At 40.2% G+C, this 13320-nt stretch overlaps 1 protein-coding gene across 1 annotated transcript in view; it reads left to right on the top strand.

Moving 5' to 3' along the window:
• Kdm5 (Lysine demethylase 5) overlaps positions 1-13320 on the top strand; it is a 52514-nt gene extending 39194 nt beyond the window's left edge. The window contains exon 3 of the mRNA XM_065229438.1: positions 12261-13320. Coding sequence (XP_065085510.1) covers positions 12261-13226 — 966 coding nt within the window. The 3' untranslated portion in view covers positions 13227-13320. The remainder of the gene's footprint in view (positions 1-12260) is intronic.

Here is a 13320-nt window from a genome sequence, read left to right on the forward strand (position 1 = left end):
CACCACGATGTGCTCGGAAATACCGACCAGCTCTTGCTTCTGGTACCGAAGGCTTTCGACGTGACCGGTTGCTTCGCTCAGCAGGCTATCCAATTCCTTGAACGTTGCTTTCGACATCTTCTTCAACGAAAGCAATCATCGGATGTGCGATTCCACAATCACACGCGTATTCTCGTATCGATCGGATAGCACCTTCCAGGCTTGCTGATAATTACCTTCATTGATCGTCTTCGCATCCAGTATTCCAGCAGCGGATCCAACCAGCGCTTTGTCCAGATGGTACAACTTCAGCGCTTCCGAGTCCCCAGACTGCGCCATCACGTCTTGGAAATTTGAATTTGAAAATTGAATTTCGGCCAATTAGCGTAATTGCCGTCAAACGTAGGGATTGGCGCTTTCAGTGGTTGTTGCTGGATGATGACTTGTGGTGCGGGAACAGAAAAAGTTGCAGGTTGCCATGGTGTAGCGAAGTTGATCAATTCCTGAACGCGATTTGACAACTCACTGTGACGATTCTCGAAGGAGCAGTAAATGTCATCCTGCTCATCCGATGCTTCGTCAGGAATCAAGGCCATGATCTTGCTATGGAAGTGGCTAAACTCGGTGTAGATGGCTACGAGTCTTGGTGCACTGCAGCTGGGCCAACCTCATACTTTTCTAGTCTCTCAAGGTTAACTGGATTCGCACTAGCTTCTGCTCGATTTGTCCTCTCTGCCGGAACAGACCCTTCAAGCTCCGCATCGTTTCAGAATCCATAGCCTCCTCCCAATTGAATCCGTGAAATGAACCTGATGAATTGGATCTTGAAAGCTGCCCGGTAGGCGGACCCGGCAACTCCATATGTTGCACAATTGGAACGTCTTCTGATTGTTCCGCTTGATCCAATTGTTGTACAATTGTTGCTCCTCTTGCTGCACTTGTTTCAACGGAGAATGTTCTACCGGCATTTTTTGGTTTGTCTTCAAGGTCACTTTTCCACTTCAGTTTTTTAGTTGCCTTTTTCTTACACACGCGACGCACTGATAGTTTCAACACGGATCTGGCAACGTAGCACACGCGACCTGACTAAATGTTTCGGTATGAGTTCGGCAACGATGCACTCTCAATAGGATTGATTGATTCGGCACTAAATTGGCAACGTTGCACACACGACGCAACTGTACATGACCTTGTACACGCACGCACTTGTTTTCGACTCGTTCGGATTTAGCAAAATGGCGTTCACTTTTTGTCTTTTGCGACGGCGGACGATTGCGGACCGCTCACTACGCGGCGCATACGAATGTGTGTACACAGCACCAGCAGCAAGAGAAACTCGTTTTCGTTTCGTTTCGTGTAGCAACGATGTGTTCGCTCGGGATGATTAGGCTTTTCTCCTGGCAGGAAACCTCTCGTAGACTGGGTACCGCCTCTTCGTGGGCAGCTAAACCTTGGCTGCATTCCCATCCGGTTCGAAGGACCAAATTATGTTCCGATGCAATGAACCATAACACATGCGCAAGGGAATCGCCGTGGAAAACGATCTTGGGATGACACTGGAAGTGCCCTTGACGATTCCCTTGGATGGACGGATCTTCGGTGGTGGACTGTAATTTCGGATGATCGGTTCGATGGAAAGAACACTTTTGCTACACTAACTTAACTACATTTATTGCTCTTTGCTCTAGTGTACACACTTCGAAGGTTGAATTAATACTCCTCGGTTTGTGCTGTTCTCCCTCGTACGAATCCCTACCATAGTATTCAGCGTCGCTGTTCGTAGTGTTGCCGTAGAAATAGGATTGGGCGCTACCTCACTTCAGTCCTTCTGGGAATGGACGGAACACTAGTATAAGAATTTAATTCCTTTGTCTTTTGTCTCTCTTTATTAATTTTTGTTTGTCTTGTCCCCCCGTCTCGATGAGTCTCATCGTCGCCCACTGGTCACTTTTGAGTTCACACAATAGAATATATAATACTAGTCATTAAGATACTTTCTCCAGAATTATAAAAAACACGTCTTACTCGGAGTACAGTCAAAAGACAAAGAAACCGATCAATAGCTTTAATTCCGCTTCAGCATACAATTACATTTTATATCGTTTTCTCGATTATCGTTCATCTGTCATGCATGTTCGAGCGATTTGGACGATTCTACCGAACATAACAGTTCTCCCTCCTAAAGATTGAACTCTAAATTTATCAGAATTGTACAAACAATGAGAAATAATTAAATCAAACTAATCGAACTCATGATTTGCACATGAATAGATCTACATCAAATATCCGAAAATCTTCAGTTCATTAACACTTCATTACATTCTGAAATCATTTCAATAACTTCAAATATTCTTCTTCTTCTTGTTCGCATTTCAAGCTTATTGCTTAGCGCATATTAGCTTATTGCGTGTCTCAACTTAGTGTTCTAAATGCACTTCCACAGTTATTAATTGAGAGCTTTCGATGCCAATACCAATGCATGAATTTGTATATTGTGTGGCAAGCATTGATCGTGTGACTGCCAATAGAAATAGTGAAAACATTTGGTGAGAATCTTTTAACATAATGTGCATCAATCCATTTCTCAAAAGCATGCTTGTCGTTATTTTTATACAAGATTTTATCACCTAAGGCTAGTTTGGTAAAAGGATCTTGGGAGGGCGTACTGGTGTCAACGAAAGGTTTTTCCCTCCTGGAAGGAGCTTCAAGATAATCTTTATAACTACGCTTAGGATGTAAAAGGTCAACTAAAATTTTTGGTTTGAATCTAAATAATTTTTCGGATGGGAATCTATTGTCCAAAGAACACGTATTTCTATAGTTAATTAGAAATAATGTAATGCGATCCTCAATATCAAGAGATCTTGTCTCAGGGTCTAAAATAAACTTTTTCAAAACATCTTTTACTACCCGCACCATTCTTTCCGCTTGCCCGTTACTGCTGGGGTTATATGGAGGGCTTTTCATAACCCGTATTCCCTGTCGTTCAATGAATGAACAAAAATGAGCTGAGTTGAATGGTGGACCACCATCTGTTACTAGGACATCCGGGAGCCCAAATCGCGCGAAAGTAGCCGTAATTTTTGTTATTACCTTGTTGGCATCTGTTCCATACTGCAGCTGAGTAGTTCTATTTCCAACCATTTTGTATAACTATCCACTATCAATAAATAAGTTTTAGATTGGAAAAAGAAAAAATCAGCATGAATACGGCTGAATGGGCGTGTAGTTGGAGTCCATGAAGTGTTACACACAACTTTATGATATGCTGCAGTTTTTAAACATGACTGGCATTGTTTTACATAGTTTTCAATTTCTTCATTCATGCCTAACCAAAACAGACACCGGCGAGCTGTTTGCTTCATTTTGACCACACCATTGTGGTTGGAGTGAAGCAATTTTAAAATAGGAATACGAAGAGATATTGGTATAAATACTCTATCCTGGTATATATTATCGATCTTATTTGGCCAACCTTCCTCAACATAATTAGTAACCTTAGAAAGAAAAGAATCCGATTTTGTTTCATTAGTGATTTGTGAAAAGTCGAGTGGAAACTCTCCGAAAAAATTAATGCTCTTTATACAGCCACTGTCTATATTCTTAGGAACAGTTTGTTCTAAAGGGAATCTGGAACAAAAATAAGCGTCCCCCATCTGAGATGAAGGCCTATAACAAATATCGAATTCATATATGGACATTTCCATCACGTAACGTTGTAATCTGGTGACACAAATCTGATTTTTACCATCTTTCCCAAAAATACCTAGTAAAGGCTTATGGTCTGTATAAATAGTAAATCTTTGTCCGAATAAAAACTTGTGAAATTTTTTCACAGTGCACACAATAGCCAAAGCCTCCAAATGCAGAATTGGGTAAGTTTTTTGAGCAGCGTTTAACGAAAAGGATACAAAACTTATAGGCCTTTCTTGATCATCAATTTTATGAGCTATGACACCCCCGAGTCCATAGCTGCATGCGACAGATACTACTATAATCGGTTTTTTGGGATTATAGAAGTCCAAAATATTGGCTTTGATTAAATTTAATTTGCTCTCTTTGAATGTTTTCTGACATAAGCCAGTCCAAATAAACTTGGTATCTTTACGCAGTAATGCATACAAACAACTTAATTTTGCAGAAAGATGAGGAACAAATTTCCCGTAGAAATTTATTAAACCCAAATACGCTTTTAAACTAGTGACATCTGTTGGGACTTTAGCTTCTTTAATGGTTGACAGCTTATCAGGTGATGGAAGATTTCCATTTTCTGTTATCAAATGTCCCAAATAAGTGAAAGATTTAACAAAAAAGTGACATTTTTTGTAGTTTACTTTTATATTAGCCTTTTCAAGTCTATCAAGTACTATGTATAAATTTCTTTGGCATTCTTCTCTTGTTTCTCCTGCAATGAGTACGTCATCCAGGTAACAACTCACATGCTTCAATCCAATCAAAATTTGATCCATAATATTCTGGAAAATTGAAGCACTGGATGTAGCTCCCTGGGGTAAACGGTTGTATGTATACAAACCTTTATTAGTGTTGATGACAACAAATTTTCTGGATCTTTTGGAAAGTTGAAGTTGTGTGTACGCCCCCGCCAAGTCAAGACAACAAAACCATTTACACCCTGACAATGAGGCAAATATGTCCTGGGCTAGTGGTAGAGGGTATGTGTCCGGAATTATTAGTTTGTTAATGGAAACTCGACAGTCTATAACCATCCTAATGTAGTTATCTTTCTTCAATACTCCCCCTAATTTTGCGAGTCACGTGACTCTCTGTCACCGATGAGGTGACAATTGTCACCTCGTGTGAGGTGACTCTCCGTGCAAATCAAATGAAGAGTCACCTCACACGAGGTGACTATTGTCACCTCACCGGTGAGAGAGAGTCACGTGACTCGCAGAATAGGGGGGACTATAACAACTGGAGACGCCCATTCACCAACCTGAATAGGTGTAATTACTCTCTGGCTCTCTATGGAATCTAAATGCTCAATAACCTTTTCTTTGATTTTGTATGGTACCTCATACGCTTTGCGGAATATAGGCTTGTCCTCCTTAAGAACGAGATCTGCCTCAAACCCTGCTATTGGATTTGAAAAATCGCCATCAAATGTCTTAGGAAACCGCAATTGTATATTAGATTCGACATTACCTCCAAACTCTGCCTGCTGAACCTTATTCTCAACGACATTGACGCTCATTGGATTCCCAAAAGTTTTCCTCCAGCGCGGGTAAAAAACGTCTAACCAGTTTCTTCCTAACAGCGGAACAAAACTTCTTGGACCTTCGAGTATTATCAAGGAAACCTGATGCTGTATGTTGTTAATAGATGCTTTAACCAAAATCTGTCCAAAAATGTTAAGATGTTGCCCATTTACTACAACTAAACGACTATTGCATTGTGTAGCCTGTATATGATCAAAATACTTTCGATAAAGTTTCAAGCTGATCACTGAAACAGCCGCGCCGCAATCGATTTCCATGTTTAGTTTAGTCCTTTCTACTAAGACATCTACTAGGCAAGGCTCACTAAAATGCTTTTTCACCGAGATCATCATACACTGATAATCTTCATTTTCAACTCGTTTGCTCCATATACTGGAATCGATTGCTGTTTCTCTTGGTATTCCGGTGGGACGTGCTGGAGAAATTCCCTTGAGTTAGAGCACCACTTGGTCAATGGAAAGCCTCCTCCAGCCAGTGATGATTTCAACTGTTTATAGTATTCGACGGCTTTATCGATGGTATCTGCACCTGAAAGCACATCATCCACATAAAAGTCCTCCTTAATAATCCGAACTACTTCGGGAAGAATACTAGAATCGTCTTCGGCAAGTTGGATAAGGCATCGAGTAGCTTGGAACGGCGCTGAAGCTGTACCATACGTAACCGTATTGAGCTCCAGTACTCGTAATGGCAGCGATGAGTCTTCTCTCCAAAAAATCCGCAGAAAACACGTGTCCTCCAACACCTGTCGGTACATTTTCAATACGTCGGCAGAAAATACGAACTTATACTTCCGAAAACGAATCGTTATGGTAAACGAATCACTTTGGACAACTGGCCCCATATGTAGAACATCATTTAACGACAATGCTGACGATGAAGGTTTTGCACTAGCGTCAAAAACGACACGGCGTTTAGTACTGGAACTTTCAGGCCGCAGTACTGCGTGATGGGGCAAATAGAATTTTTGTTTATCCGGATGGTCGTCGGCTTCATTTATCTGGTGGCAATGTTTCAGTGACTTGTACTCACGAATGAAGTCAACGTACTGCGCCTTGAGAGCATGATCTCGCAGAAAACGCTTTTCCAACAGCAACGTTGGGAACCTCTTCAATCTGCCAAAACTGGTACATCATTTGTTCAATATCGCTGACTGACGCCGTATTGGAGTGTACTGCTGTCCTGGTTTATTACGCCTGCCACAACCCAGCCGAGGTGGCTATCACGTAGCTGCGGCAGATGAGGAGCGAGCTGAATTTGGCCAGGCTTTAGCAGATCAAAGAAATGTTGTATACCAATCAGCATATCCACCTGGGACGGCTTGTGAAAATCTACATCGGCCAAAACAATTTCACTGGGCAGCTTCCAATCTCGTACATCAATCTTTAAAGCTGGCAAGGTTCCGGTTACCTTTGGAGTAATTACCCGAAAAAAAATAACAACAAAAATACAATAAAAAACAATGTAACAATAAGACGAAAATTATTGTCTTAACAATGATTTATATTGTTACGTCTACAATAAATTTACCTTGATTTATGTTGTACAAAACAGTAAATTTCATGGTAAATGGAAAATTTACAATAAAAAAGGGGGGTTGTTAAGTATCTTAACAATGAAATTTTCGTGATTTCCCCATATAATTTTTTTTCAATAACATTATATATTATTGTTATTTTACTGTTGGTTGGCGAATTTATTGATTAAAAAAAAATAACAGTGTACTTTAGAGTGTATGTGTTGGCTTGCCAGATCTACTTTATCGACTTTAAAAATAAATCGAAAAAATAAAACATCGCCCCGGGGAGGGAAGGGGGTGGTAATGTCTGTTACGGGTGAGTCCTTTTTTTTACTGGTTATGGATTGAGATTCGATCCGGAACTTGTGAGAAATGGAAGCCAACTCCCCTGCACTCGATCTCTCTAGGTCACGTCTCCTTGGTGGTTGAACGTCGTTGATAAGTTAATGCATTCAACTGGAGAGAATCGCCCATGAAAATATGCTTCCACCTGAGAGTGATTTCCTGACATCTTCAAGTGGTGGATTTTTTTATTATTATTGCAGTGCTAACATTTGAAAACGGCACAAAAGCCATTTGTAAACAAATGGTTTGTGGGCCCTTTACTCACTACTTGAAGTACACCCACGCGACACAACAGCAACATCGGGTAAGGGAAATTTTCCCCTTCCTGACGATGCTGTTGGTTTGCGTGGGCGTTCTTCGGGTAGCGAGTAAGGGCCCACAAACCATTTGTTTACAAATGGCTTTTGCGCCGTTTTCAAATGTTAGCACTGATTGTATGATTAGTGACTGCACGGAAAAGGTCTGCATTAAGCGGGATTTAAATGAGGCAGGAGAGTTGAGTTCAACTCAAACCGATCTGGTCGTAGGCGTTCAATTGACTTGGCAACGAATAGAGCCATACGAGCAGCACCTATCTTGATTACATTGGCAGTGTTGCTGACCCTCTCATAGTCTGCATGCTTCAATCAGATTTATTTTTATTGTTCGTGAAGTAACCCACAATGAAAACACACCAATATTTAATGTAACAGCATTTTTTATTGTAATAGAATTGTTCATTATTGTTCGTGATCGAATCATGTTAACAATAAAATAAATGAAAAATACAATAAAAATCATTGTAACAACATTTTATTATGTACATTCATTGTACAGCTAGGTAACAGTTTTGCCGTTTTCGGAAGGGTACAACATTATAACAATGATTTTTACTGTCGACAATAAATATTAATGTTAGAGCATTGTTTCCACTGAAAATTTCACTGTAATTTTTTTTTCGGGTAGGCACTCCATCCTAGCATGAAACGCATTATATCGAGAGTGAAGTTGTACGTTGATCTTCTCGCGTGCAAGCGTTCGGATTGCACTAATTCCGGTTATTTGGACGTTTGCCGGTTGTTTCGGTAGGCCAAGCAAATTAGCCATCTTTTCTGAAATAAAATTGACTTGGGAGCCACTATCGAGTAATACTCGACACGGATGAAGCTGGTTCGCTGAGTCCGCCAAGTGTACTACCGCAGTGAGCAAAAGAGCAGTCTTCGTTGGTTGGGAATAATTGCAAGAGCAAGATATTGAAACCGTCGAATTTTCCACTGATACCGGTTCTTAGGCTGACGTTGAAGGTTCTTCGGCTTTTTGCGGGATCGACACGTTCGTTTTTGCATCCTGTTTCATGCTTCCTTCCTTGTCTCCATGTAGCAACGTGTGGTGGTGCTTCTGACACTTCTTACAGGTCTTCGACGATGGACACTCTTTCGACTGATGCCCTTTCCTTAGGCAGTTGAAACACACACCTGCTGTACGAATTTTTTCAAGTCTCTCCGCTACTGGAAGACTGCCTAGGACATCACACTGGAAGTTTTTGTGCTGATTACCGCAAAATACACAACGATCGGCGTTGGCCATTTGTGGCTTGATGAGGGTCGTTGCGTTCGTGTAGCACTTCTGAACTTGAGGTTTGCTCGACGCAAAAGCAGGCTTGGTCGGTTGCGATGACGGTGGTTGTATCGCTGTTTCGCAATTCTCCAATATCTGACATCTAGTCTTCAAAAACTGGACGGTCGGTTCGTATTTCGGCAACTCTCCTTTTTTCAATGTTGATTCCCAAACTTTACGGGTGGATTTGTCAAGGGCGTTGGAAATAAGGAAGACAACCATGTACTCGGATACACCCAAAAGTTCTTGCTTCAGAAAGCGAAGGTTTTCTACATGCCGCGTAGCTTCATCAACTAACGCACGAAGATCTTTAGAAGACTCTGACGTCATTCGTTTCAGAGAAAACAATCCTCGGATATGGGACTCGACGATCACTCTTTCGTTTTCATACCGATCGGTCAGAATTCGCCATGCTTGATTGTAATTTCCTGCGTTGATTGTTCTTGCATCCAACATTCCAGTAGCAGACCCAATCAGCGCCTTGTCCAAGTGATAAAGTTTCAAGGCGTCACTATCTCCAGACTTGGACATTAGGTCATTGAATATGGCTTTGAACTTTGGCCATGCAGCATAACTACCGTCAAAGGTAGGAATTGGCGCTTTTAATGGCTGTTGTTGGATGATGATTTGCTTTTTGGTGGGAATAGTGACAGCTGCCCCTTTGGCTTCCAAAATAAGCTCCTCGACAACTTCGGAGACGAAATTGTACAATTCTTCAAACATCGCGTATTCATCCTCCTGTTAATTGAGGTCTTCATCCGGAATTAACGATAACACCTGGCTATGGAACGTACTGAACTCCGTGTACGCTGCTGTCAGATTCCGAGATATGACGTTGAGCTGCGCCAAACTCATTATTTTACGATCCGAAAATACTTTTTCCATCTTCACCACCTTTTGATAGATTTGGTTGCGCTGCCGGAAAACTGCTTTCAACTGCTTTATGGTTTCTGGATCCCCATTAAGCTCCCAGTAACTATATCCATGGAATGATTTGCTCGTCGACGGCGATGTCAAAAACAGAGGCCTTGACACTTGCACGGACCCCTTTGCTTTGGAGTCTGATGATCCAGTTCGCTTGTGTCCTTGAAGGTTTCCTGATCCATTTTGTTTTTATCACTACGCGATAACGCGACGTACCGCGAAACTGATCGATAAACGAATATTTTTGTCAACTTGACAGATAGAAGAAACTGACAAAAGTTTTGTTTCACATACACGCGCCCGGGCGACACTCTTCGAAACGTTCGGAGCTTTCGATGAAGCTTTATTCACGACGTAGTAGTTGTCGAACGGCATCAGACAGGTTACAAAGTTTGTGAAATGTTTCAGACACTTATGGATACTTGTTGGCTGAGCAAGATTCAACACGTTTACGAACGCGTTCACCGGAAATGCACTTTTTTACGTTGGGAAGGCGGAACCCTCTTTTACACGTAGCACAAAGCTGGATAGGGCCGCTTTTGGGAAAGGTCCACTGCTATTCGGTTCGTAGGACCAAATTTTGTTCGGGACTGTAACGGAAAAACGAGGTTCATTGGCGGGACTGTAATTTCTTCGACAAGATTGCACTGCAGAAACACACTGTGACTCTGTGACCAAACGGACATAAAGGCAATACAGTTCCACACACTGTACAATCGGAAACGGCGGAACACGACGGTCACCCACTGTGGCCGATGACATAGTAACGCGGAGCGTCGAGCAACGCGTGTTGTTCGCGTTTGCTGAATTTCAATAAAGCGTCGAGTGATGCGTGCTATGACATACTCAACGCGTTTTTGAAAGCGCAGCTCGCATTGTTGTCAGTTAAAATAACTGGTCTTCACGCTTATTCTAAGCTACCCAATTTTCAGTAAAGGAGATTTAGTAGAGATGTTAAATGTTTAATGTAAGATGTTAAATGCTGAATGTGCATGTCAAATGCTAAATGCTTAATCTTCAATGATACATGTTAAATGTAGATTGTTAATTGTTACATGTTACATGTTCATTTGTCTTCTTGTTAGTACCAACTTTTAACACTCAATTTTGAGTAGCTCTAGTTTCGATCTACTCAAATTCCGTCGAAACTAGGGCTACTCAAAATTGATATTAACAAGATGACATATGAACATGTAACATGTAACAATTAACAATTTACATTTAACATGTAACAATTAACAATTTACATTTAATATTCAGCATTTAGCATTTGACACACACATTCAGCATTTAACGTCTAACATTAAACATTTAACATTAGCAAATAAACTTTGGCATGCACATTTAACATTTAACAATTAACATCTAACATTTTTACAATCACCATCTTAAATTTGGCATTGCACATTTAACATTGATTTAAAAATAACCAATTTAATATTTAACACTTAACATTTATCATTTAACATTTAAAAATTTAGGATTTCAAATTTCAAATTTAACATTTAGCATTTCACATTGAAAATTAATCATTTAAAGTGTTACGTGTAAAATTTAACAATTAACATTTAACATTTAGCATTTAACATTTAACATTGATAATTCACATTTAAAATCTAACGTATTTTATTAGCATTTGGCATTTAGCATTTAACCTTTAGCATTGAGTATTCAACATTAAGCATTTAACAATTAACAAATAATATTTAAAATTTTACATTTTACATTTAACAATACATATTTAACATTAAACAATAAACATTTGACATGTAACATTTATCATTCAGCATTTAGAATTCATCATTTAGCAATTAACATTAAGCATTTTTAATTTTACATTTGAAATCTAGAATTTATTATGTAGCATTTAACTTATAGCAATTAACATTTAACGATTACCATTTAACATTATAAATATAACAATTTCTTATTAACAGTTTGTATACCATTTAACATGTAACATTAAACAGAACAACAACGGCTATATTTAAAACATTCGATCTACCGATGCTATTTATGCGTAATCGCAGTTTCCTAGTCGATCACCATTTAAATTCGATGGCACTACAACAGTCTTTTGCGTGCACGCGCGTGAAAACACTTCAAGGAGTGCTTTGACGCTATTGCTGACGCATCGCAACGCGTATACTATGACATGTGCAAGCGTTTCACCAAGCATTTTGCATGGACGTTCATCAAAGCAGCTCAGACGCACACGCACACGCGCACGCGCACGCATCGCAAAACGCGTTACTATGTCATCGGCCTGTGACACTTCGGATCTTGGGAACGGAACCAACTAAAACTCAGTGCTACTATCTACTACTTTATTCTCTTCCGTCTAAATGACAACTCTCTTCTGCAGTAGAATGCTAAAAGTAAAACTTCGCTGCTGTTCGTCGTCGTTCTCTCTTCGTAGCTTTTTTACCCATCGCAGCAATCGTGGGGCGTTTGAATGACAGTTAGAACAGAAACTGTTGTCGTTTTCGTTTTTGCGGTGTAGCTACACCGGTGCTACACTGCCGTACACCGATATATTTTAGGGTGTAGATATAGGATGCACCTTTGTTTACAAGCAAATGCTATTGAGCTGTCAAAGACTCGCGCATGTGAAGTGTGTAGGTATAACCATTTGTAAACTAATCTTTTTTTATTTTCAGGGTGTCACTAATGCGGAACGTGAGGCCTTTGAGCTACTATCGGACGATGCAAGGCAATGTGAAGTATGCAAAACAACCTGCTTCCTATCAGCCGTGACTTGCAAGTGCACCACTAATTTAGCTTGTCTCCGCCACTTTGCTGAACTATGCGAATGTCCATCGGAAAATCATACCTTAAAGTATCGTTACACATTAGACGAGCTTCCATTGATGGTGCAGAAGCTTAAAGTAAAAGCTGAATCATTCGAAAAGTGGCTGTTCAAAGTACGAGACGTACTCGATCCAGCAGTTAGCACCAACATCACATTAGATGAGCTACAGGAGATTGCTCAGGAAGCAGAAACACAAAAATTTCCAAACAGCGTAATTTTGGAACGATTGAACTTCTCTATTTTAGAGGCCCAAAAATGCATTACGGTTATTCAGCAGTTGGATATCAATAAAATTCGTACGAGGACCCGTAATTCAGCAGAGTGTGCCAAGTACAAACTTACATTGGAAGAGCTGGACATGTTTGTCAACGAAATTAACAATCTGCGCTGCATAATACGTGAAGGGGACAGTGTTCGAGAGCTTCAGAAAATTGGAAAAGAATGGGTAAAACAGGTGGAATGCGCCCTAAATACCCGTTTTAAGGATACAAATATTCAGCAGCACACACACTTGATTGACGAAGGAAATTCGCTGTGCATCGAATTGCCACAAATAGTGCAACTGAAAGATCGTCTAGCGCAGTTCAAGTGGTACAAACAAGTTCGTCTACTGAGAGAAAACACAATTGATCGCCTTTCGTTGGATGAAATCAAGAAACTATTGGACGAGGGTATGAACATACTTCCTCATACAGTGTTGGAGAAGGAATTAGCTGAACTGCATGGAATCATGTTACAGGTAAACTATTCTACAGAGAAAAAAAAATCGAAAATATCAACATGTTTTTCGTTGTTTTTGCTCCATACAGTTTAAATTTTCAACTAGTTTTTTTGGTTCTATAACATTCCCCAGAAAACCATTCCCCAGAATGCACCATTCTCCAGAAAAGCATTCCCCAGAATGAACA

This window comes from Ochlerotatus camptorhynchus, unplaced genomic scaffold, assembly GCF_037179485.1.
Source record: "Ochlerotatus camptorhynchus isolate MF236.1 unplaced genomic scaffold, CSIRO-AGI_Acam_v1.1 ptg000314l, whole genome shotgun sequence".
Taxonomy (NCBI): domain Eukaryota; kingdom Metazoa; phylum Arthropoda; class Insecta; order Diptera; family Culicidae; genus Ochlerotatus; species Ochlerotatus camptorhynchus.